We start from the raw sequence: 26689 nt of genomic DNA, 5'->3' as shown, positions 1-26689 counted from the left end.
AAGGATGCATATACATAATTTATTTGCTGATATCATTTTCTTTGTTAGCTGCATCTTTTCTTCATTAGTATGGAAGATTGAGAGAGAATTACATTTAAAATGCTGACCTTGGGCTGGCATTGTGGTACAGTGAGTTAGGCAGCAGCCTGTGTTCTATATCTGAGTGTGCGGTTGAGTCCTGGCTGCTCCACTTCTGATCCCGTTTCCTACTAATACGTCCTGGGAGGCAGCAGATGTTGGCTCAAGTGCTTGGGCCCCTGCTACCCACATGGGAGACCAGGATGGAGTTCCAGGCTGCTGGCTTCAGCCTGGCCCCAGCTCTAGCTGTTTTGAGCACTTGTGGGGAATGAACCAGGAGATGGAAGATCTCGCTCTTCCTCTCTCTCTCAAGGAGATGAAAATAAATAAACACTTTAAAAAAAAATGCTGGCATACACCATACAGTTCTCTCTCAATTTCCATGTTTGATTTTAGCCAAAAGACTGAGAAGCGATCAGTTCTCAATGTCCAGTATGTGACTCAGTAACACAGGGCTCTGTGTGGCTAAGTCCCAGGCTGCAGGCAGTGTGCAGCTCAGCACATTCCTGGCTCTCCACCTCTTCAGTGCTCAGACTGTGGGTATGCACATACTGCAACCCCAGCCTGAGGTTACCCGAAGCAAAAAGGAGCTGATTGGGTAAGACAGCTATAAAGAGCCTTAGAAAGCATTTCGAAGCAAATGTATAGAAAACTAAAATAGCAGATGTGCCAGAAGCCCTCCCTCGAATGAATAAGCGAATGTTAGCTATGTTTTTAAAAGTTACTGACATATTGTTCTAGTTTACATATGACATCCATTTTTTATTCCTCTGCCTTTTTATGCTGCAGGCTGTTTTGCTAGGACCACAAAATGTTTCCATGCTCCATGATCTCAGTTTTGTGACCCAGATAACACCCAAGTGAAGCAGCTTCGAAGAACTGAAATGGCTGGAAGAGGGGGAACAGAGAGAGAGGGGACACTGTCCAACTTCAAACCCAGCTCAGTGACTTCACCCATAGCTTCTAGGGGGTGACACATTTTTCTGGAAGGTTGGGAACCGAGCGTTTGCAGGATTTCAAAGGTCAGTTCACGTGTGCGTTTTGGTAGAGGGTGGGCAACATGTTTGAAAAATTCTACATACACTTGTTTGGGCCTGGCTGTCTACGTCATCCACAGTGGAGGAATGCTGATTGCAAACTTTTATGTTGGTTTGTTCATGCATGTTTTTCTCGTATTCCCGAACATCATCCATTGTCATATCTGAAAGAGGTCAAGACGTTGGCAACTTCCGTTATTAAATGCAAACTTTCAATGGGGAGACTATAAGGAAAGATGGCAGCTTAGCAAAGGCCAAAGAGATTTTAAAAAGCAGGGAACGGGCTAACTTTATGAAGAATGAGTCATAAAGTTAGCTAAACCAGCCAGAGGAGAAGTGAGGGCAAGGAAGTTAAGCCAAATAGTCTTAGAACAGAGAAGACTGGAAATTGTTTAGGGGTGATTCTTGTAGAGTGAGCGTGGTGGGGAGAAAGTATTAGCACGTGGGCAGTGCCGCAGCCCGAGATCTCCTAAAGCTTTGTTAGAAGATCCCCTTAGGGATAGAGGGTCAGGCTTGTTTGGTTTAATACTTACCTTCCATACACCTTTCAAAATAGATTTAGAGATCCTTTAATCCATGCATTCAACAGCCTAAAGGACACTTGCATTGCTATCGTAGGAGTCAGGATGTACAAGGCAGAGCAGTGACATTCACTGGTATACGTGAGATTGGGTACAATCCGCACTCACACAGAGATGGCTTTTTGTGCAGAATACACCGTGTCAGAGAGCGCAGGTCTACATGGAACTGTGAGTCTAGCCTAACAGCTTGAAGATGGCTGGCACTACTTCCACCCACGCTGATCTATAAATAAAATGGCACATGACATGATTTTTGGCCTAAGTTTGCAGTTTTTCGATATTTCAGGATAATGATTTCTTATTCCAGTGGTTCTCCATGGGGGGGCTGATTTTTTTTTTTTTTTTTGACATTTTGGCTGTTGCAGGTGGGGAAGGGGAGCCACTGGCATCCTGTGGGATGATGCAGAGCGTCCTACAATGCAGAGGTCCCCCAGCCCCCAAGAGAGAATTCTCTGGTCCAAAATGTCAATAGTGCAGAGGGTGACAAACTGTCTTAATTCAGCTGATAAAGAAGAGACCCATCTATCTTCAGTATGTGAAATGCATAACAATGACAGCTTCTGTTGTTGTCTCTCTCCCCACCCCCATCCCTAGGTGCACTCACAGCACTTTATCAGCAGTTTTCCCAGATGGGCATTCCTTTGTTGCTCTGTGGGCAGGATTTAACTTCATGCCTTTTCACGGATGAAGGTCTGCTCAACCATTGCTTCATCAACCACCCTGATCGCTAATTGGCTCGGTAGGGATTTGCAGTGGGGATTCACAGCTGGAATTTTTGCTCAAGTATTTTCTGCATCACGTGGTTCAGTGTCTTTTTATATCAATCCATGTGTCATGTGAGAGTCTATTCCTCTCCAAAGGGCAGACTTGCCAGAAGTTTATGATTTAATTTGCCGTGGTCTAGGGCCAAGGCAGAGGGAGGCTCTAAATCCAGACCTGGACTATTTCACCAAAGCTGGTGATCCCCACCAGTACCCTGAAATCAGCAGTCACAAGCACTCTCCGAAAGCAATGTAAGCATCAAGAATGCTAAGCAGTGGTCTGGCCAGGCAAAGAGCATGCTTTTCTTTTAGAAAATTGAGGTAACCAACAGCAATAGAAAGATGCCATTATGCGATTAGAATAAATGCATCTTAGTTCATAACAACACATTCTTTCAACACAATCACTTTAATTGCAATGGCTGGGTATCAAAAATTTTTAAACATAAATACACCTGGAATGAGTACTAAGAGGTCATTTTTAGTTGGAAGTTTAAAACTTTGAGAAGTTTCTCTCTACGTGTCTGACGTTAGTATCCCCTAAAGACCCCAATAGGCAGGATGGAAATTTGGAAGACACATGCAAAGGAGTCTTAGTTTTTATATCCTAGTGAAGCACAGCAGAAATTATTCTTTAATTAGCTCCATTCTAAGGGAGGACTTGATTATGTGGCTGTGGGCTTTCAAAGACAGATCTATTTTATGGGTGTGCCGAAGGATTTAGCAACAAAGATGATCGTTACAAACTTGTTTGGAAAAACTGAAAACAATTCAAGGGACTGACAGTAGAATGTGATCATTAAAAACCAGGAAGAAGAATATTTAGCATTCCTATAGAGATAAAGCATTCATATTCACATTGTTATATAAAGAATAGCAGATAGAAATTATATACATCATATAACTAATCATTGGAGTCAGAAAAGCATTATCTCCAAAGTATTATCTCCATTTAATAATACCAAAAGCATACATTTCAAAATGTTAACAGTGGGAGCCGGCACTGCAGTGTAGCAGGTAAAGCTGCTGCCTGCAGTGCCGGCATTCCATATGGAGTCCCGGCTGCTCCACTTCCGATCCAGCTCTCTGCTATGGCCTGGAAAGCAGTAGAAGATGGCCCAAGTCCTTGGGCCCCTGCACCAGTGTGGGAGACCTGGAAGAAGCTCCTGGCTCCTGGCTTTGGATCTGCCCAGCTCTGGCCATTGAGGCCAATTGGGGAGTGGACCAGCTGATGGAAGAACCCCCCCACCCCGCCGCCGCCTCTCCTTCTCTCTGTGTAACTTTGACTTTCAAATAAATAAATAAATCTTTTAAAAAAATGTTAGCAGTGATCATTTTGAGGAGCTACAGATCACTTCATTTCCTTCTTTTTGCTTGAGTATATTTTCTAAATCTTCTGCATCAAATATGTATTACTTGTGTAAGAAAGGAGAGCATTATTTAAAAATCAATTATCTGGCCGGCGCTGTGGCTTAACAGGCTAATCCTCCGCCTTGCGGCGCCGGCACACCGGGTTCTAGTCCCGGTTGGGGCGCTGGATTCTATCCCGGTTGCCCCTCTTCCAGGCCAGCTCTCTGCTATGGCCCGGGAAGGCAGTGGAGGATGGCCCAAGTCCTTGGGCCCTGCACCTGCATGGGAGACCAGGAGAAGCACCTGGCTCCTGGCTTGGGATCAGTGAGATGTGCCGGCCACAACGGCCATTGGAAGGTGAACCATCGGCAAAAAGGAAGACCTTTCTCTCTCTCTCTCTCTCACTATCCACTCTGCCTGTCAAAAAGAAAAAAAAAAAAAAAAAGAAAAATCAATTATCTGGGGTCATTACAGATGAATACCATTGATTTGGAAATAGTAAGGAAAAGATATACTTTTGTGAAATTTTCGATCATCCTAGGAACAACTCATTCTTTTTTTAAAGAGGAAATAACATTTCAGAAAATTCCATATAATGATAAACATTCTCCCAATTAGATCACCTAAAAATGAACATTTTAGTTCTCGAGAACAGTTCTCTAAAAAATGATTATTTGGTTTCCACTGATGCCTAACTATCTCCACAAACCATAAATGTATCTGGGAATGATGTAAAGATTCCCAGCATCTGCCTCCGTCATTTACGGACATCCTAATCAAGTGAAAATGTTCCTGTCCAGAGTTTCTGGGTGAAATGTATTGTGTCTTGCTTCTGCAACATACATTAGCGCCAAATCTATATGCGAGTCAAGTTTTTAATAAACCCAACGACCTGTGCCTGGAGGACAGATTACACTTTCGGGGGTGATTCATCTTCATTACTGATTGATTTTCAATGACCAATGTGTCTTCTAACAATTTGGGTTCACATCTCTTTGCTTCCACAAACAAATGCTTACATGTATCACACACATTCATAATTAAAGGAACCCTAGGTCAATTATTTTGCAAATAAATTGGTAACTAATAAGCTTTCAACTTGTAGATCTTTGAAAAACCATACTTTACCTTTTTCAAATACGGCTCCTTAAGTAAAACATTCTTGAACAAGGAACACTGGGGCTAATCACCTGGTCTAAGAAAGTGCTGGGATGAGTACAGGACTCTGATACGGAAGGTTCATCCTAACGTCTCTGAGCCCGCTGACAGAATCGGCACTGAAGTGTTCTGGGGTACAGTGCCCACCTCACGGCACTGTAGTGGACGAAATCTTGCCCCGTCCTCTGCTTTCTTCCTGACCATTTCTTCCCTACTCCTTCCTGTCTCCCCATAGGTGAGGGGAAAACAGGCCCCAGGTCTCGGCTACCAGGGTGTGGAAGTTGCACTGCACTGGCCCCCAGGTGACTAGGTGGAGACCACAATCTCCTCCTCTACCACCAACCCAGTTCTGACAAAGAAGTCTGACCAGGGGGATGTACTAACTGAAGAATCTGGGTTTCCTAAACTATGAACTAAAGGCTTGCATTGAAGACCAAAATAGACCTCAACCATATGAATCTTAGGTTGCCTCCCCCATTTTCTTTTTTGTATAAAATATCATTTTCAATTGTTATATGTTTAGGGACTCATTCAAGTAATGTATGAATTATATTCCATTAAATTGTTCACATAGTCCCAGGTTATGGGGAGAAAAGAGTTTAATTTATGTGACCTTCTCCCACCAATCCTATTTCTTCTCCCAGAGATGATGCCATTAAAAGCTGGAGGAATACACTGGCATATTTTTTATTCTATGAAATCACATACTCATGTATGTCCCTCCTGGTTTAGTTATTTATTTTTACATATAGGAATCATAAGATCATATACTATACTATACATATTGAATATATGGTTTTAACTTGCTTTTTACACTAATGGAAAGAACTCCCTTATTCTCTGTAACTGCTGCGCACAATATTCATGGTATGGTTGCATCATAATTTCCTTGACCATAGTCCTGTTAATGGGCATTTATATGGACACTATCTATTAGCTTTCATAAACACCACCACACAGGATAGATTTGTACACGCATTCGGAAGCACATATGTATTTCTTAAGAACAAATTCTGGAAGTAGAGTGGCTGGGTCACATGTTCTTTGTACTTAGCACTTTAACAGTGATTTTGTACTTCATCATTTTCTATCTAAAACTGGATATTATTAATCTCTTAAGTTTTTTTCTATCAGAAAGGCAAATGTCATATGTTCTTGTTTTCCTTACACTTGTGATTAGTAGTGAATGTATTGGCCATTGTATTTCTTCTATGATTTACCTATTCATTCTTAATTTTTTTCTGTGCTTGAATTTTTGATTTCTTACTATAAATATTAACTCTCTTTGGAAATACACTGTCTTAGTCTTTCAACTTTAAATTACTTGATTTTTAAGGAAGCCAGGTTGACTTCATATGAAGTAGAGGCAAGAGCATATATTTGAAAGGCTGTCAGGATAGAAGTCAGCCAAGGGGCTGGTGCTGTGACATAGCAGGTAAAACTGCTGTCTGCAGTGCCAGCATCCCACATGGGTGCCGGTTGGAGTCCCGGTTGCTCTACTTCTGTTCCAGCTCTCTGCTATACCCTGGGAAAGCAGCAGAAGATGGCCCAAGTCCTTGGGCCCCTGCACCCATGTAGGAGCCTCAGAAGAAGCTCCTGGCTCCTGGCTTAGGATCAGCACAGCTCTGGCCATTGAGGCCATTTGGGGAGTGAACCAGTGGATGGAAGACCTCTCTCTCTCTCTCTCTCTCTCTCTGCCTCTCTGTAACTCTGCCTTTCAAATAAATAAAATAAATCTTAAAAAAAGAAAGTCAGCCAAACACACAAAGAAGCTATAAATGCCCTGCACCAAATGAATTTTCTTTCATTGTGTTACCCAGGTGCAGCAGCTAAAATTTTATTTATTTATTTCTTAAAGATTTATTATTATTATTTTTTATTTACTTTAAAGTCAGAGTTACACAGAGAGAGACGGAGAGGCAGAGAGAGAGAGAGGTCTTCCATCCACTGGTTCACTCCCCAGATGGCCGCAACAGCTGGAGCCATGCTGATCCGAGGCCAAGAGCAAGGAGCTTCTTCTGAGTCTCCCATGTGGGTGCAGGGGCCCAAGCACTTGGACCATCTTCCACTGCTTTCCCAGGCCATAGCAGAGAGTTGGATCAGAAGAGGAGCAGCCGGGACTCGAACTGGCACCCATATGGGATGCTGGCACTTCAGGCAGCGGCTTTACCTGCTACACCACAAAGCCGGCCCCAGCAGCTACAGTTTTAAAAAGGAGAGCCTTACGCTCTCACGCAGCAACCCACCCAGTGGCATGCTCTTCTTTATTTCCTGATTTCCCTCTGCAAACATTTTCCCTCGAGTTCTAGTTTCCTCAGCCAAAATAGAAGTCATTTTTTTTCTCATTCTGAGAAAAAATGGAAGTCTTGAACAAGCAGTTGTGGGAGGGAGGCTCCAGAAACCATGAATTAGATTGGAGATCACTCTGGCTCCAGGAAAATGCTGACCACCTTTTGGGAAGTGCCACTTTTTAACCCATGAAGTAATTATAAATTCAATAAATGCTTGTTACAAAAAACTTAAGGTGGCTCCACCTCTTTGTAGTGAGAATAGCCAACCCTTGAGGTTGGTGCAAACTCTTTCCATGTCATCCAAGCCACTCAGATCTAGAACTGTAACCTTGAGTTACAGTTGGGGCTTTTTCTGTAGTTCTAATTGGAGTAATGGGTACGCATGGAAGGGTTCACAGATTTTTTTTTTTTTTTTTGAAAATCTGATGGAAAGCTATGGGCTCTCTCCCCAGAAAAATGTACATAAACACCCACAGAAAATGTTGCATAAGAGCCAGCACTCAAGTTCCTATCTCAGAAAGCAGGGGGTCATTGGGAAATGCTGGCTGGTTGAACTCAACCACAGAATGGGAGCCCCTGGCAGGCTTCCTTGTCCACCCTGAGTTTGCCTCACTCTCAGACTGGCACAGGGGGCCCGGGCTGATTTCTATGTGACTTTTCATAGTTTCATCTACACAAGCCAGAACTACCCCCCCACCCCATACTTTTTGGGAAGAGTCAGATTTTCAAAGACATTCATGAGATTCCACCAGTCCCAGGCTCCCTCTGGCAATCTTCTGTGTTCCTCTCTCAAAATACTGTCAGATTTGTGAGGCAAAACCATGCTTTTGTGAAGCCCGGCTGCCTATTTTTATCCATCTCCCAGATCACCCCATCTTGTGAAGTGTGTTCTTGTTGCTTTTCTGATGAGGGTTCTAGCCATGTAGAGAGACCCACGGCTCACAGATAAAGCCCAGTTAGAGCTTTGAAAGACAAATTCAACTCCTCCAACATAGAAATGGTTATGCTTTACAATGAACATGAGCAGAATAACATCTGTTTAGGGAAACAGTTTCGTGACTGTCAAATGCTGGAACTCAGAAGAGATACAGAATTAGTCCTTGGGTGAGAAAAAGATCACCATCCTCTACAATATCTTTTATTTTTCCTTGACTCTTAATTGAGCATTAGATATGGTGCTATCCAAGGCTGCCCCTGCATTAGGGTGTACAGTTTGTGCAGTGTATGAACATACAGCCAGTGGAGAGACTGGGGCCAAAATTCAGCCACACCCATGACACCTGCAGAGTCTGCCCATCTGTCTAAATGGAGTGCTTTTTCCCTAACTCTCAGTGGGGTTCAGCAGTTGGCCTGAAGACATCTCCGGTAGTCTAGTCTAACCTATTTGGACTAAATTAAACTGTCCTTGCAATCCAATCTGTTTTTTTTTTTTTTTTATAGCCTATGCTATAAACCAGTAGTTCTGAAACTTTGCCCAGCTTTAGAATCTTCCGGAAGGCTTGTTCAAACAGATTTTTGAACTACATACCCAGAGTTTCTGAGTCAGCAGAGTTGAGGTAGGGCTTGGGTCTCTGTATTTCTAACAAGTACCTGGGGGATGCTGATGTTGCAGGTCCAATTGCTTTGGAAACCAGTGCTGCACACTGTGAATACAGTGATGGGCGAGGGTTTCTTTACTTTGGACCTTTCCCAGGTTTACTACTGAAGAGACTCACTGAGTCTAAACACGCCAAAGAAAAATGAGCAATTTCAGGTAGCCAAGACAGGTGGGCACTTGGCCTCAGTGACAGTAACACACCCATTTGCCTGAAAGGCCCACAGTTTCCTTGAATAAAGGACTGAGAAGACACTGTGTGGGCAGGGACCGTTTCTGGTCATTTGATTGGCTGAGTTCTGCATTGGCTTAATTAAAGAGCCACTGTGTGCCTGGCCAGCAGCTCAGCTGAGGGTGTGGAAGCCTGCAGTGTTGACCTGAAGTGGATAGTGCGGTTCTCAGATGCCTTGCTGAGTGAAACCTGCTGCTTGTTTCGGTTGGGACACAGCGAGTGGAGATCTATTCTGGGGATTCCAGGCACCTTGATGATTTAACCCACTAATGGCCACACTGGGGCTTTTTGGGAGTGCTTACCTACAGAAAGCGCATTTTGGGCAATAGGTTCCTGGAGTTGTTGACTGTCTCCATCTAACTCTTCCTCAGTAAATACCTAAGTGTTCTAAAATGTTCTCTAGACTGGACATCTCCCATTTCCTTTGATTCTAGCTTTGGGTAATTTGAGGATTCTCTCCCCCTTTAAAAGTCCTTAAATTGCTTCCTTGCCCTAGGCTCAGCTGAGCTAGAGAAGAGTCCGTCCGCCCGCTCTGTGCCCAGACATTCACTCACTAGAAAGACCTGCACTTCTTTCACTTCCTATCAAACCTACCTCTAATCAAACCTGCTTTTCTGATGAAGAGCTTCCTGGTGTTTTGTCCTTTTGATCAGAACATGGCTGCTTTTTCTGATGTCGCCTTTTCTGAAAAGCCCTCTTTGGCACTCAGGCCCTAGAGAGAAACCTATCCAACTGCCTGTCTTTGAGTCTTCAGACTGGCAGATTTTTGGCGCTTCAGGTGTCGGTTCTTTTGCCAAACTTCTAATCAGTATGAGCTCATGAGTCTTTGGATATCATTTTGCTATGCCCTTGGTGTTGGTAAAACCATCAGCTCCAAGGAATACAAAAGAGACCAGGAGTTCTTGACCTCTTTTTGTGGTGTGTGCTCCCTCTGAGAATCTGAATGAAGCTCCCTACAAAGAACACACTAGAAATATTTGAGGATGAGAGGAAGTTGTCACAGGAGACTCTCCTTACACCTGTCTCACAAAAGACAACCGCAAATGGACAGGTCTTTGAGGAACTTCATGACAATGTGGCAAGCCAGTGCTCTCACTACATGAGCACGGCATGGGGGAGTGTGTGATCAGAGATTAAATGATGATCTGTATTTGGACAGACATGCAAAGATGCATTGGCTCTTTCGAAGGTGCAGATCTGGGAAAACTGCAAAAATAAAATAAATCCATGGCCTACAGAACCATGCCTTTCTAAACGCAACTCAGAAATAGCTAACAACATTAATAACCATCACTGTCTTTGCCTGTTTCATCCACTGTATGTTTTTACTTTAACATTCGTGCCTTCTGCTAAGAACAGGGAGAGAATTGGTGGAACAATGATGGAAAAGGACCAAATGCAATCCAGGTTACACTCAGGATAGATAATGTGACTTAGGAAAAGGCCAAGGAGGAGGGCATTTCACTGGATAACCAACCTGAAAATCAGATCTAACCTAAGTCACCCACTGGGTGTGTTCATTTCTATTTATAGCCAGGACAAGCGCTATCTGATTCTGGGAATGCAGAGGATTTGTGTGGACACAGCAGGGTCTGGGAAGGATGGTCCATCCATCATGAATAAGCAAACCTTGTTTTTATTTATTGGAAATGTGCAGAACTTGTTTAACTCTTCCTAGGTCATGAAAAAAGGCCAGGATAGTTTCAATTAGGATTAACAAGGCACCTCTGCCTCTGTCTGCCCTGAAAGTTTTGCAGAATCTTTATGTATCTGGTGACAAATTGTTTCAAGTGTTTTCTGAATCAAAGAACTGTGTTCACTTGATGCGATAGTTCAGACAGCTTTGATCTTGAAGAGTCATTTGGGATACACTGAATTGGGTCTGAAACCCATCCAACAGAGAATGATGGAGCTCTGTGTATCAAATGGCATGCATCAAAAACACTGAGGTCCCGCTTAATCAATAGTTCTGTGTTTAGCCCAAGCTTCTGTAATTACATCTTCATTATGCCTAGTGGATAGTGCTATTTCCAATACAGGAAGCAGCAGCCTGCCTCTGTTGTTGTCCTTCTAGGTAGCAGTTGAAACCAAATGGCCAGAAGCCCAAGTCCACAAGTTATGAAGAGGTTCTCCAAGTTAGTGTGGGGAAGTTGACTTACCATACCACTCATCAACCCATGCAAAAGCCTGTCTATGTCCAATCAGCAGAATGTCTCGGACCACCTGGAAAGCAAAAGGTGGAGGTTGAAATAATACCACGTTAGATGAAAACTATTTGGAAAACAGACTGCTTCCCATTTGGAGAATCCTGGTGATGAGCGCTTTCTCAATCCCTCCATCAGTATGTGGTGACAATTACAGACTGAGACACACAGATCATGTGCCTGCTCACCCCGGCCCTCTGCATGGTGTGCGCATACTTGCTGGAAATTAGTATCTTTGTCTCATCTGAGACTTGGGTTGGGGGTGTGTAAAGACTGATGACAACTGCTCGGCAGTCACGCAGCAGTGAGCTGAATGACTCTCCAGACTAATCACCTTGGGGCTCTTCTCTTCATTTATCTTTAACCAAAACAGTGTCTACTTTTCATGTGTTGGAGGGTGTACGTAACTCACTGGTACCAGGAGGTCATACATGCTGGAAATCAAGAATGCTTTTCCGGGCAGTGAGCCACTTCTACACAAAGAGCCCTTAACACTCCCTGTTCTCTGATGAAATATCGCAAATACTGATTCAATCTTTTAAAAAAATAAAAGAGGGTGTAGGATACAAGATGAATAAGTATTCTTCTAGGTTCAACTTTTATGGGATCGGGGTGGGAAAAGCAGCTTAGCAAACTATTACTATTTTTAAAAATCAATCAGCTAATTAATTTGAGAGGTCAAGAGAATGAGAGAGAGAGAGAGAGAGAGAGAGAGAGCGCGCTTCCATCTGCTGACAGACTCCCCAAATGCCCACAAGGGCTGGCACTGGGCCAGGTTGAAGCCAGGAGCTCTAAGCTCCCAAGTACTTGAACCGTCACCTACTGCTTCCCAAGAGCTGGGATGGCAGGAGGCTGGAGTCTGGAGCTACAGCCAGGCATTGAACCCAGGCACTCTGATGTGGGATGCTGGCTGGCATCCTAACTGCTAGGCCAAATGTCTGCTCCCAGTCAACTGTGAGCGAAAGAGATGAAATAAGAGACCTCAAGTAGAATAGAACATAACGGGAGTGATAGGGTTGGCTGGAGACAAAAGGAATGAAGTGGTTACTTAGGGCGACATGTCATGATAACAGAGAGCTGAGGAAAATCACTCAGACCGTGTGAGTGTGTGTGTGTGTGTGTGTGTGATACTGTTCACATGCTCTCATGGTTTCCTGTCTCGCCCTGCATAAATTTGTTTTTAATGTTTCCTGCATGCTCACAGTCTCCCTCCAACATTCCTTTCTTTCTGCCAAACAAGTCCAGTGATTGTCACAAGTCTCTCCTGAAGGGCTCAAGCACATTTCAGTAAATGATGGATTTGCATTTGGTGAATTTGCAAAAACAAGGGAAGCGTTTATCATGAAGTGTGTATTACTCCTGGCCTTTGGATACCTGGTGAGGCTTTTTAGGATTTGGAAGTAGGAGACATGTACTGAATGTAAGAAACAGCGCACAGTGCTGAGTGTGTCAAATTCATGGAATTCAAAAGAACAGCATCCAGGCATCAGTAAATACACCCTATTACAGTGAGCACAACACAGCTGTCGGCTGGAAACAAGAATTCAATAATGTGCTAATGGCTCTGCTTTCCAACATTTCCCCCCCTTAACCGTGAATAGACTCTTAAAAAACAAAGGTGTTCAGAGAAAGGCATCCCTGGCACTTTAGATCCATTCAAATGCTGGCCTCAGATACTCATTAGTGACTTATGTGCCAGAGCAGGTGTGTTTCAGGGGCTTGATCACACTTCATTATATTTGGAAATGGGCAAGGGGAATGCCTGTAACTAGAGCATCCTCTGACAGGTATTTTAAAGAAATGGATTCTGGAGGCCAGCACTGGGCACAATAGTTAAGACACTGCTTGGGACACCCACATATAATACCAGAGAGCCTAGTTTTGAGTCCTGGTTCTGCTTCTCATTCCAGCTTCCCACTAGTGTGCACCCTGGAAGGTAGCAGGTGATGGCTTATTTACTTGGGCCCCTGCCAACCATGTGGGAGACCAGGATGGAGTTCCTGGCTCCTGGCTTAGGTCTGGCCCAGCCTCAGCCACTGAAGGCATTTGGGGAGTGAACAAGCAGCTGGGCGATCTCTCTCTCTCTCTCTCTCTGCCTTTCAAATAAAAAAAATATAAAGCCCAACAAAATCGATTCTGAAAACCAGCCAAAGTCAATGGTGAGGAGAGAAGACAACACTGGGACAATCTCAATAGCTTTGAAAGAGGAAACAGAATACGATGAGAGCAGCCCTAGTCAAAGGCGATCGTTTTGGGTTAAAAAGTTTCCGGAAAGGGCTACTGTAGGGAGTCAGGTAAGAAACAACCTTAGACGCGGAGATGAGGCTGGAAAAAGTTTATCTGGGAGCTGTGGGTATCTTCCTGCTTCTGGGGGTGGAGACAGGAGGCTCTGGCCTTTGATTTCCACGGATCTCACTCAGTCTCACGCTGGGGCTCAGTGCAGGATCCACAGCCTTGTCTGCTCAGTGAAACATCCAGGCTCTCAAATTTGTCCCAGGGTCTCTTACCAACAACCTAAGCTATGAGGGGTTGCAAAACTGACCATCTATTCCTTGGGCCTAGATTTAAGAATTGAACTTTTCATTAGGGACTGTCATCCAGTCCCTAATCCCAGTAGACAAATCTGTCCAAGTCCAAAAGCTCAGTGCATCCAGGTTAAATTCCAGTGGCCTCCAGAAGAATTTCTGAAGCTACCCTTTATCAGTTTTTAACTGGAAAGATACACAGAGTTAGCCTACCTGGAATATGAAGGTCACCTGGGTATTATTTATTTTTGTGAAACTGGGAGCAGCTACAAAGGGCAATGGGCAACATTGTATTTCTCATTTTTTCCCCCATGAGGGTAAGAGTCATGTTAGAGACACTGAGACTATTTAAATCACCACCAAGTGAGTTCCTGCTACAAAACTGCCATGTTTCATGAACGTAGGTGTTCAAAGGAAATCGCTGTTCTGAGTTTGTTACTCGGGTTTTAGAAACAGAATTGTTTCAGGGCAGAAATGCCCAGGTGTGCCATCTAATGGGACTACTGGGATTTCTCTTTCTGTCTTGTGGGCCATCTCGCACCTTAGGTGTCTACATTTGCAGGATCTTTTGAGTGTGAGTGATCCTTGGGAACTGTGCACACTGATAAGCCCTCTGGCCCCCTCCCAGGTGCCTCTGGAAGCAAAGCAGCCCAATACCAAAGTGAGAAATGTGGATTGAAAGCTCCAGCTGCCAGATACACTCGCCTGACAGACACGGAGGGCACAGAGTGAGAGATGAGGTGTAAAACATCTATTAGGAGAAGGAAACCAAGCCATACATGAACTGCATTTGCACCCAAAGTGATTTCCAGATGTGTTACCTGGCTTTACCTTAGCATTTGTGTATTTGTTGTGCATCATGCACTTCAACTTGACAGTCAAGACAGGGACTTTGTCCACAGTGCAGGAACTGGTGTTGGATCACTTACCTTTTTTTTTTTTTTTTTTGACAGGCAGAGTGGATAGTGAGAGAGAGAGAGAGAGAGAGAGAGAGAGAGAGAGAGAAAGGTCTTCCTTTTTGCCGTATCACTTACCTTATGTACAAATTGTTCCACTCTGGTCTGAAGCCCCCAGACCTCGAACTTCACCGTCACCAGCTTGTAGGAACACATGATGGGCTGATGACTATCTCTCCAGCCTTCCCTTAGCTGTCCCCGGCCTGTCTTCTCAGACTTGAAGTGTTTAGGATCCTAGAAAAAAAACAATCAGAGAAAAGGAACTGGTACATTAAAAGTTCAACTATCTATATGATGTGTCCAGAGTAGGCAAATCCATAAGAGAGAGAAAGTATATTAATGACCTTCAGGGACTGGCAAAGGGTAGGGATGTGATGTGACCACAGATGGGTTCAGTGTTTCCTGTCGGATGATGAAATTATTCTGGAATTAGATAGTGAATATGAGGACCACTGAACAGTGCTCTTATTTAGAGGCTGAATTGTACGGTATCTCAGTTCTAAAAAAGAGAGATCATAATAAAGTGGCAAAAAAAAAAAAAAAAAGGCAGCTCGTCTATTTAAATGTCATCAAAAAGTGACTTAAGACTAGATTTTATGATATCGTGTTGTATTTTCCCTTCATTTTAGGGCCAACAAACTTCATAAAAAAAGTCTAGTCTTTTAATGGGAGAACAAACTGACACAAGTGCCATGGATGGTTATTAGCAGTATCCACAAGCGTGTGCAGAGCTTGGCAGATACCTGACTATGATTTGATAACTCCATTTCTGGGTGCAATGAGTGCATATGGCCACCAAAAGACCATTCTAGTACATGTGCAACAGCTTTCAACATAATAGAGACTGGAAGCAGTCCAGACATTCATCAGCAGGAAGCCAGATAATCCCACAGTGGAATACTACACACAAGGAAAAAGTGTTTGCTGGTGGATGCACACAGGAAACATGTATGCTTCCCCAGGATACTATGCTGAGCAAAAGCAGCCAGACGCAGACATGTGTATACATTGTGTGATTCAAATTGAAGTTCAAGAACACACAAAATTCATCTATGGTATTGCAGCTGGACAAAGAGGCAGAAGAGAAACCCCTGGAGTGATTTTGTGTGGATCTGGATGTAACAGGTGAACATTTGCTGAGACTTATGTATCCCTCAGCTACAAGACTGAAAGAAGAAAAATTAAAAAGGGTTTTTAAAGAATGTGTAACCACTTAATATTTGCTCAGTGATTGCCAGATGGAAGTCAGCCACTGATTAGGTCACTGGCAATCATGTCTGCAGAGATACTGCAGAAGGAATGCGTAGACTAACAACGAACAAAAAAGCCAGTCTCGATGTTCAGAAACATATGTGGAACAATTACGAGCACGAAGAAGGCTTGGAGCTGCTCTGGGCTTGCTCTCCAGATTCCCGATCCTGCCTCTGTGGATGGAGGCATCCAGGGAAGGCAGGAGCCTCACACGCAGAGCAGAAGCAAGAAAACAAGGTCTCCTCTCCAGCAAGGAGAAAAGTAGACAGGAAGAGATACAAAACCAGATTGGCTGGGACTGCCCTGGTCTGCTCAGCTCAGACCAGGCGGTGCCTCAGGGGTGAGGTTGGGCGGTCAAGGCAGACTGCTCACAGAGACAGGTTTATGCACTTGGGGCTGGCTGCGGCTGCACATGGCTGCCTGGTGCTGCCCTCGCCTTCCCCTGCAGGTCTGTCTCCTCTGTGAGGCCACTGTGCTACGGTGCCTGCTCCCGCCACTGTGGCTCCTCCAGAAACCACAGAGTACTCCAGGAACCCACTCCACATGAGGTCAACACCAAGCCATCAACAAAGTCAGAACAGAGCCCTTATCCTCCCCACCTCCTCACCATTCCCACTCTGTAGCCAGAGGGGCTTACCAAATGAAAATCTGACCACACCACTCCCCTCCCCCAAGCCCACCCATGGCACCCACCCTGCCACTGGGATACAACTAAAATGTCCTGACATGGAATACAAGGTCTTTCTGTTGCTGCTCACCATCCGGACCAGCATCCCAACACCACGGCTCCCCCTGTGAACCCGGGGAGCTGCTGGCAGACCCATTCGCCAAAATCCCAGGACCTGTATTGTTGCTGTGGACTCGTTCTGAGGGGAGGAGTGTGGTGGGGGCAAGAGGCGCGGAGCCACCACACAGACCCCAGGAGTTGGGTGAAAGCGGAACAGAGGCGAGCAGCCCGCAGACTCGTTTATTTCAGTTGGTACAGCAGCTTATATAGTCAAGGCAGCCAATCCAGTCAAGGGGCGGTTTATGCCCTAACCAATCACAACCTGTTGCCAGGCAGTATCTGAAGCCATCCAATCACAGTCTGTTGCCAGGCAGGCTCCGTTGCCAGATGGGTTTCGAAGCCATTGCTGAGTAACTGACGCCCACTTGTCAGCGGCCATCTTGGCATGGCCTTCCCATTCCACCACACTGTATATCTCCTCTTCTGGAAGTTCCTTTTTTCTGGTCAACTTTATACTTTGCCTATATCTCCTTTTCTTTCAAGACTTAACTCAGGGGTAGGTGATTGGCCTGGGAGGTAAGATGCCAAGTAAGATAGCTGCAGCTCATATGGAGGTGCTTGGGTTAGAGTCCTGGCTCTGTCTCCTGACTCCAGCTTCCTACCAATGCAGACCCTGGGAAGGAGTGGTGGTAGCTCAGGTAGTTGGGAGACCTGGAATGAGTTCCTGGCACCTGGCTTTAACCTGGTCCAACCTTGGCTATTTCAGGCATTTGAGGAATGAACCAGAGGATGGAAGATCTCTCTTTGCCTTTCAAATAAGCAAAATCAATAAATAATTTAAAAACCTATAGAAATGCAATTTAAAAATATGCTACGTGCTATTTAGGTGGGATTTTCAAGGTGGACACCAGCTTGAATTTGCTGCTATCCCCACATCGTAATGGCCATTAGGCTGAGCAGGTGTTCACTGAGGGTGTGGGCAGGCCTGGTACGGACCAGGTGTCACTGTGTCCTGAGCAGGTGGGAGGCTGCTCAGCCATTAGACTCAACTCTGCAGGAGTGCCCTGTGCTCTCTGACCTTTCTTCAAGGTCCCTCAATGTTTGTGTGTGTTCTAGGAAGACAGAGGGCCTGGGGGGAGGAGGAAGAACCCAAGTGAGAGACGTGTCTGACGTATGTGCCATGGTTCGAGTATTTATCCTCCCAAACTCATGCAGGAGTTTAATCTCCAAAGTCCTATGTTAATACCACTTTCCCCACACATTTTTATTTCTTTTCCTTAACTTAATTGAACTGGATAGGTCCTCCAGGGCAATGGTGAATATAAGCAGTGATAGCCTTGCTTTGTTACTATTTTTTTTTTAAAAGATATTTATTTACTTGAAAGGCAAAGCAATTGAGAGAGGGAGAGAAAGAGACAGAAAAAGAGAGAGTGAGTGCTTCCATCCACTGGTCCACTCTCCAAATGGCTGCAACAGCCAGGTCTGGGCCTGACCATAGGAACTCCATCCCCTAAGGATGGCAGGGGCCCAAGCACATGAGCTATCCAGCCCCACCTTCCCAGGTGCATCAACAGGGAGCTGGATCGGAAGTGGAGTAGGTGGAATTTGAATCAACACTTCACTGATACAGGATGCCAGGGTGGCAAATGGCAGCTTAATCCACTAGGCCACAACACTGGCCTGCCCCATATGTAAAAGTATTAAGAGGATGGAAACTGAATTTGACTATGATGTTTGTCAGTGGGACCTTCAGAGGGTGATTAAATAGCATTTGATCAGTAGGTGGAGTCTCCAGGCTAGAAGGGGGACACAGATGCAGAAGTGCCCACATGCTCACTCTGTGGCATGATACAGTCCACAGGGCCTCCCCACCACAGACAGCTCCGTGCTGTTGGGGCCCTGCATGTCCAGAACTGTGAACCAAAATGAAACTCTTCCCTCTCTAAAGTAGCCTGCCCAGGTATTGTGAGGAATGAAAAACTAACGCAGAATAGAATACAAAGTCTGTTCTGCTAATGGAATAGAATAAGATTGACAAAGGGATTTTGGGAAGGGGGAAGCAAAAGAGAATGAATGACGACTATCCCAGGGGAACAAGTGTCTGTGTGACGGGGACGGTGACTTTGGCTGTGGCAGCACATCTGAAGCTTTGTTACTCACTTTTGTGGCGCTGCTTGTCCATTGCCTGAACCAACCCAGTAACTGCCCTTGAAAGATTATAATTTAATAACACGATACATGAAAAAGGCCTACGTGCTAAGCCAGCCCATAGCAAGTGCTCAATTGATGCTGGCCATTATTGCATGTCCTGAGACAGCCAGAGGAGCCTTTAAGAAACATGTCCAACCCTGATTCCAGAGCAGAGACAGCAAGCTTGTCCACAGCACCCTGGAGCTGCCCGGGAAAGACCTGATGTTTAACGCCAGGGGGCTAATTTTTGCTAGCCTCGTGTTCTTATACCATATGATGACATGGAGATAAAAGATGATGATTATAATAATAAGAAGTGGGAGAAAGCATGTGGAGGTGAAGGAGGGTTTTGTGGTATACATTGTGGTGAGGTTTCATGAGTACAAACGCAGCTCCAAACTCATCAGGCTGTGTACATTAGTTATGTATAGCTTTCTGTCCATCAAAAAATAAAGAGAATTGAATTAGAAGGAATAAAAAGAGAGGACCAAAAAAAAAATCAAGAGATGTATCACCATGCAGACTATGACAGACCATCCTTACACACGGCGGCCACTCACTCCCCCTCACCGTGCTGGGGCGTTGCCAGTTCAGACTTATTTTTTTTTTTTTAAGATTTATTTTATTTACTTCAAAGGCAGAGTTACAGAGCGAGGGAGAGATGGCTGCAAGGTTGGGGCTGGGCCAGGCTGAAGCCAGGAGTGTCTTGCAGGTCTCCCATGTGGGTACAGGGGCCCAAGCACTTGGGCCAACTCTTGCTGCTTTCTCAAGTCATTAGCAGGGAGACAGATTGGAAGTGGAGCAACCAGGACTTGAATTGGTGCCCATAAGGGATGCCAGCACTGCAGATGGTGGCTCAGCCTGCTGTGCCACAATGCCAGCCTCCAGTTTAGACTTTTAAAAGAAGCTGGAAACCAGAAACTGGAAGCCTGCCAATGCATAAAGACTAGTCTGATGGCCTTAGACCACTGTGCCATGAGAACGCTGAAGCTAGCCACGTGGTGAGGGCATGGGAGGGATCCTCAACGGGGTCTCAGGTGCTGTGGCTGAGATACCTCAGTGAAAAAGCCATCTTAGACATTTCCATTCCAGCACATACCATGCCAATTACATCTGCCCAGGTAACCAGATAAGCTTACAGAATTATGAGAAATAATGCATTGTTGTTGCAATTTTTAAAAAAATATTTATTTATTTATTTGAAAGGCAGAGTTATAGAAAAAGAGAGGGAGAGACACAGAGAGAAATCTTCCATCTTCTAGTTCATTCCCCAAATGGCCACAATGGCCAGATCAAAGCCAGGAGCTTCTTCTGGGTCCCCTACATGGGTGGGAGGGGTTCAAGTATTTGGGCCATCCTCTGCTGCTTTCGCAGGAACATGAGCATGGAGCTAGATCAGAAGTGGAGCAGCCAGGACTCAAACCGGCGCTCATATGGGATGCCGGGTGTCACAGGTAGCAACTGTATCCACTAAGCCACAAGGCCAGCCCTTGTCATTGTTTTAAATATTTATTTGGGAGGAGAGAGGGGGGAGAGAGAGAGATAGAGAGAGAGTGAGCAAGAGTACAAGAATGAGCTGTCACTCATTAGTTTACTCCCCAAATGCCCGAGACAGCTGGAGCTAGGATAAGACTGAATTTAGGAGCTAGGAATTCAATCCAGGTCTCCCATGTGGGTAGCAGTAGCCTGATCACTTGAGCCATCACCTCTGCCTCCCAGGATCTGCATTAACAGGAAGCTGGAGTCAGGAGCTGGAGCTGGAATTGGACCCATGATCTCTGATGTGGGATACAGGGGTCTTAACCACTAGGCCAAACACCTTGCCCACTGTTGCTGTTTTAATGCACCAAATTCCGGGGTGGCTTGTTACTCAGCAAAAGGTAACAAAACAGATGTGCCAAGTGGATCATAAGACAGATGCATTAACTGGATTGCTGAAGATGAAGAGAGTGAATGCTGCTTTGTTCTTTCACGGAACACACCAGAAGTTCATGCCATCAGCCACAACGGCCTGAGAGCTGCAAACAAGGAAACTGATGCCTGCCAAGTCGCTCCTGTGTGCTAGATGACAGGGGCTGGATTAAACTGGGAAAACTGGTTTCTCTCATTTTCCCACAAGAGAGGCAACTGAAGGGCATTCATTATTCACTGTGCTTGAACAGCTATGTTGAGGCTTAGAAGACATGGCATCCAGCCTGTGGCTGACCAGTGTGGGGACAGGCAAATCCTCCAGCGCCTGAGCAGGGGCTGTCCTACTTGGGTTGGAACTAGTCACAAAAGGCTGGGTACACGTCCACCCTGTATGGTACAGAAAGCAGGGGGCCAACACTCTTTGGCAAGCCAGAGTTGCAAAGAGACAAGGAACCCAGTGGACACAGCAAGGCAGGCAGGAAGGCACTGGAGTTGGGGAGCCTGAGCTTCCTCCATGCCCCTCAGGTCCTGCACTTGGGGCCTGAGTATGCAGATGGAGGGAGTGGAACCAGCTGACCACGCCCTCTCTGCCCTCCCTGATTTATGGGCTGCCCTCGGCTCATTTCTTCAACCCATGACTGCTGCGCGTGCAGTGGTACCTGTTCTAGAACCTTCAGGTAGGTACGCTCTGGGCCTGCCCTTCTCAAGCATAAAACAAGACTCTGCAACATGAAGAGTCGATCCCTGGGGGATTGTCCTACCAAAGCAGTAGAGAATTGTGGGGCTTCCCAGTCAACTTCTGGTTCAGAGTGAAGACTGGGGAAGTGCTGCTTGCACAGCAGAGTGTGGAGGCCTAAGTGCATGTGTGGGTCTGGATTGCATCATACGACCATAACATTCTATGGGAAGTTCGCTGGGGGCCAGCTCTATGGTGCAGCAGGTCAAGCCACTGCTTGTGACAGCTACATCCCATATCAGAGCACCGGTTTGAGTGCCGCTTCTCGGCTTAAGATCCAGCTGCCTGCTACTGTGCCTGGGAAAATAGTGGAGGAAGCCCCAACTACTTGGACCCCACCCCCACCTACATGGGAAACCCAGATGGAGTCTCTGGCTCCTGGCTCTAGCATGGACCACCCCTGGCCACTGTGGCCATTTGGGGAACGAATCAGCAGATGGAAGCTCTCTCTGTCTGTTACTCTGCCTTTCAAATAAATGGATAAATAATTATGTTTTAAATAAATAAATATTAAATAAATAAAGTTTTGGGAAAAGGCTAACATGGGGAATGCAAGGTCTATTACATTTTTCAAGATTCAGGACAGAATTTTAAGGCTTGAAGAGATCATTTGGCTTCATGTCCTCAGTTTTAGAGATCAGAAGCTGAGCCCTGAGAGAAGTGAAATATTTTGCCCCAAATCACCAACATTTGATACCAGGGCTACAGCTACTAACCTAGCCCCCGCTAATCCTAGCCCAGTGTTCTTTCCAATGCATTTGCTTTTAGTGTGAAAGAGCACAGGTGTTTTTGTTACAGCATATGCCAAGAAAACAATTAACAATTGGGTTTTTAATGGCAACCGTGCGTGGAATATTTGCAAGGCGGGTGTCATGGCCACAGCTGGTGGCTTCATTTCGTCCACCTCAATCATGGCCTATAATTGGGACCTCACTCTCAAAGAGCTGGAAGGAGGTAAAGAAAGAGCTGTCCAGCACTCGTTCATCAAGACTCAGAGATGCACCCAGCGAATGCTTCAGAATGAAAATGAACCCAAGACGGGGAAGAGGGTGAGTGACAGCGCGTGGTCTTGTCTGGAATGGGAGGGGCTTTTCCACCTTGGGCTCCTTCCCCCACGTCCCCTCCGCCCCACCTCCCGACACCCTTTCCGCTGAAATCATTTCCTGCAATCTTCATTTTCTCATCCGGCTTTGTGAACGTTAACTACCTAAATGGCCTCGTTCACCTACCAGTTGACCTTTCTTACAACCCCCTCCTTTAAAAAAAAAAAAAAAAAAACAACAAAATGTATTTCTGGTTTGCTGCTCTACAGCTTGTGTAGCATTTTGGTCCTGGTTCAAACTCGGTTACATCCCTCCTATCGTTCTTTATCAAAGAACAGGGACTACTTTGCACTTCAAACGTTCATTGTTACGTTTCCTTATTTTAAAATGAGGTTTACAAACCTAAGCCTTCATCTCAGATGTTACAAATCCTCTGGGCCACTCCACATGCCACTTTCAGGGTTTGGTCTATGATAAAAGATCATAAAGCTTGATTTCAGGGTGACAGAGAGGTCACGTATCTTGCTGGATCCTGACCCACTGCAATAAAAAAATCTGGGGAAAGTTCTCCACAGGGGGTGAGTTCCCCCACAACAGAGACGCCCAAGTCCTCACCCCTAGTACCTATGAATGTGATCTTATTTGGGAAAAAAGGTCTTTGCCAATGTAATTAAATGAAGGCTCTTCAGATGAGATCATCCTGGATTAAATGGATGGCCCTAAATCCGATGACAAATGTCCTTATAAGACGACTCGGAGAGACGAAGGTCACATGGGGACAGAGATTGCAATGATGCAGCCACAGCCAGAACTCCTGGAGCCACAGAGGCTGGCAGAGGCAAGGAAGGGTCGTCCCCTACAGCCGCCCCAGAGGGAGACAGCTCAGAACAAGACTAACCAACGCTCTGATAATGCTGACCTCGGGTGGGGTCTGGCCATGCAGCGTTCCCATAGCTCCCCAGGTGACCCGAGTGCACAGCCACTGCAGGGACAAATACCTTCTCCAGATTCTATACGAGGAGCACGCAGCTCGCAACTGATCAGCAATTTATCCCCTGCGCGACCTGGGCTGCCAACCTGCTGTGGTCTGAATGTCTGTACCACCTCGATCCCTGCCCCCCCACCCCCCGCCCCATTCATGCTCTGCAATTTAATCACCAAGAGGATGGAATTAGGAGGCGTGGCCTTTGGGAAGCAGTTAGCAACCTTATTTATAAAAAGAGATTCAAGAGATTCTATGGAGTCAATGGCACAGTGGGTGAAATTTCCCATGTGGGCACTGGGTCGAGTCTTAGACGCTCAACTTTGGATCCAGCTTCCTGCTAATGTGCCTGGGAAAGCAGTGGAAGGTGGCACAAGTCCTTGTGCCCCTGCCACCCATATGGGAGAACCAGATGGAGTTGCAGGCTCCTGGCTTTGGCTTGGCACAGCTCTAGCCATTGAGGCCTTTTGGAGAGGGAACCAGCGGACGGAAGAACTCTCTCTGTCTGTCTCTTCTGCCATGGGAGGACATAGCAAAATGGTGCCATCTGTGAGCTGTGAGTGGGCACTCACAACACGCCACATCTGTCAGCTCTCTGATCTTGGACTTCCTGTCCTCCACGGTGTGAGAAGTAAATGTTCATCGTTTATAAGCCTCCTGACCTATGGCATCCTGTTCAGGGTTCTCCAAGGACCAAGACGCAGGCCCTGTCCCAGGTGCACGGGACACTCTCTGCTGCTCTCCCTGCAGTCACAGGAGAGCCTCAGCATCCCTGCCTGCAGCGTGGTGTCAGTAACAACTTCCTCGCAGGGCTGGCAAAGTCCCCAGCCCAGCCTGGCCCATAGAAGGTGCACGATGCACGAGACAGTCCCCACCCCTGCTCCAGTGACTGGCACATGAGAATGAAAACACCCTCAGAGATACTGAGATGCAGGTGCCTCAAATATTTTTGAAGTCTGTGTTTGTTTTGTTAAGATCTATTTATTTATTTATTTGAAAAGTAGAGTTACAGAGAGGCAGAAGCAGAGACAGAGAGAGAGAGAGGTCTTCCATCTACTGGTTCACTCCCAAATGGCCTATCCAAAGCCAGGAGCCTCTGGGGCCGGCGCTGTGGTACAAAGGGTTAAGGCCCTGGCCTGAAGTGCTGGCATCCCACATGGGCGCTGGTTCTAGTCCTGGCTGCTTCTCTTCGGATCTAGTGCTCTGCTGTGGCCTGGGAAAGCAGTGGAAGATGGCCCAAGTCCTTGGGCCCTTGCACCCACGTGGGAGACCTGGATGAAACTCCTGGCTCCTGGATTCTGATCAGCTAAGCTCTGGCCATTGCAGTCATTTGGGGAGTGAACCAGCAGATGGAAGACTTCTCTCTCTGTCTCTACCTCTCTCTATAACTATCTTTCAAATAAATAAAATAAATGTTAAAAAAGAAAAAGAAAAAAAAAACAAATCCAGGAGCCTCTTCCAGGTCTCCCACATGGGTGCAGAGGCCCAAGGACTCCTACTGCTTTCGTGGGCCATAGCAGAGAGTTGGATCAGAAGTGGAGCAGTGGGACTTGAACCAGCACCCATATGGGATGCTGGCACTGCAGGCAGCAGCTTTACCTGGTATGCCACAGTACTGGCCTGTGATGAAAGGCTGTAAGGAAATCCCAAATGTTGCTTTGTCTCTATGAGTTTATTGTTACCCTGCAGTTGAATGTACAGGAAAACACTGACAAGCTCAAATAAAAATATGACCGCTGGGGCCCGCTGGGGCATAGCAGGTAAAGCTGCTGCCTGCCAACACTGGCATCCCTTAGGAACACTGGTTCTAGTCCTGGATGCCAACTTTGGATCCAGCTCTCTGCTAATGGCCCGAGAAAAGCAGTAGAAGATGGTCCAAGTATTTGGGCTCCTGCCACCCACGTGGGAGACCTGGAAGAAGCTCCTGGCTCTGGCCTGGCCCAGCCCTGGCCATTGAGGCCACGTAGGGAATGAAGCAATAGATGGAAGATCTCTCCTTTTGTCTATAACTCTTTCAAATTAAACCAATAAATCTTGGGAAAAAAAAAAAACTGTGACTGCTCAGTATCATGGAAATTGGGCACTTCTATTTTCTGGAGCTGTCATATGTCAGTATCCATCAGATGGTGGCTGAAGGAATTCCAAGAGAAGCGGTGTTGCACGTTGGACACCAAGGCCAGGTTCTGGGTCAAGGCCATGTGACAGTCTGCAGTGCTTGGAACCAAATTCTTTCACTCTCTCCTTCTGTTTGGGAGGCAGGAGCATCCTGTTCCAAGTCGACAGAAAGAGAACAAAGCCATCTACCCCAGCCACGGGCTGTTCCCTTAATGAAGGGAGTGATTTCACCCATGTGGTCCAGCCAAGCAGGGAGCTTCCCTGGCATGGAAAGTACACCGGGCAGCCACCTCTTACTGGTAGGCTGCTTCGGCCTTCAAGTCACGGCTTTCAGCATCTTCTTTCTCTTTTTATGTGATTTATTCATTTGAGAGAGAGAGAGAGAGAGAGAGAGAGAGAGATATTTTCCATCTGCTGCTTCACTCCCCAAATGCCTACAACAGCCAGCTCCAGGCCAGGCCGAGCCTGGGAGCAAGGAGCTCCATCTGGGTCTCCCTCATGGGTGGCAGGGACCCAAATACTTGAACCATCACCCACTGTCTCCCAGAGTGTACATTAGCAGGAAGCCAGAGAGAGGAGCCAGAGCTGGGACACGAACCCAGGCACTCAGACATGGGATGCAGGCGTCTGAAGCAGCATCCTAACCCCTGTGCCAACTGCCCGCCCCAGGAGATCCTTCTGCAGGGAGGAGAGCCCCATGCAGACCTGTCCGTGCTGACCTTTGCTTCCTCCAGGACAGGGCAGGCTCTTTTCCCGAAGGGGAACTGAGCGTCATCATTCCCTAGGACTGCGGGGGGTTACACGGCACAGATTTGTCATCTCACAGTTCTGGAGCTAGAGGTCCAAAATCAAGGTGCCAGCAGGGCTGGTTTCTTCTGAGGGCCATGAAGAACTGGACCCACACCTGTCCCCTGGTTTCTGCTAGCTGGCAACTCCTGGTGCCCAGGGGCTGTTGATCCACCACCCT

The 26689-nt window shown here is 46.1% G+C and overlaps 1 protein-coding gene across 1 annotated transcript in view; it reads right to left on the bottom strand.

Annotated features, from left to right (window-relative positions):
* The window catches only part of PITPNC1 (phosphatidylinositol transfer protein cytoplasmic 1), a 268978-nt gene that overhangs the window by 4539 nt on the left and 237750 nt on the right, over positions 1-26689 (bottom strand). The window contains exons 7-9 of the mRNA XM_062175555.1: positions 14846-15001; positions 11242-11305; positions 1161-1279 (exon numbers count right to left, since the gene is read on the bottom strand). Coding sequence (XP_062031539.1) covers positions 1161-1279; positions 11242-11305; positions 14846-15001 — 339 coding nt within the window. The remainder of the gene's footprint in view (positions 1-1160; positions 1280-11241; positions 11306-14845; positions 15002-26689) is intronic.

This window comes from Lepus europaeus, chromosome 18 (genome assembly GCF_033115175.1).
Source record: "Lepus europaeus isolate LE1 chromosome 18, mLepTim1.pri, whole genome shotgun sequence".
Classification (NCBI taxonomy): domain Eukaryota; kingdom Metazoa; phylum Chordata; class Mammalia; order Lagomorpha; family Leporidae; genus Lepus; species Lepus europaeus.
The sequence above is the reverse complement of the archived record's forward strand: the minus strand, read 5'-3'. Positions and strand labels throughout refer to the sequence as shown.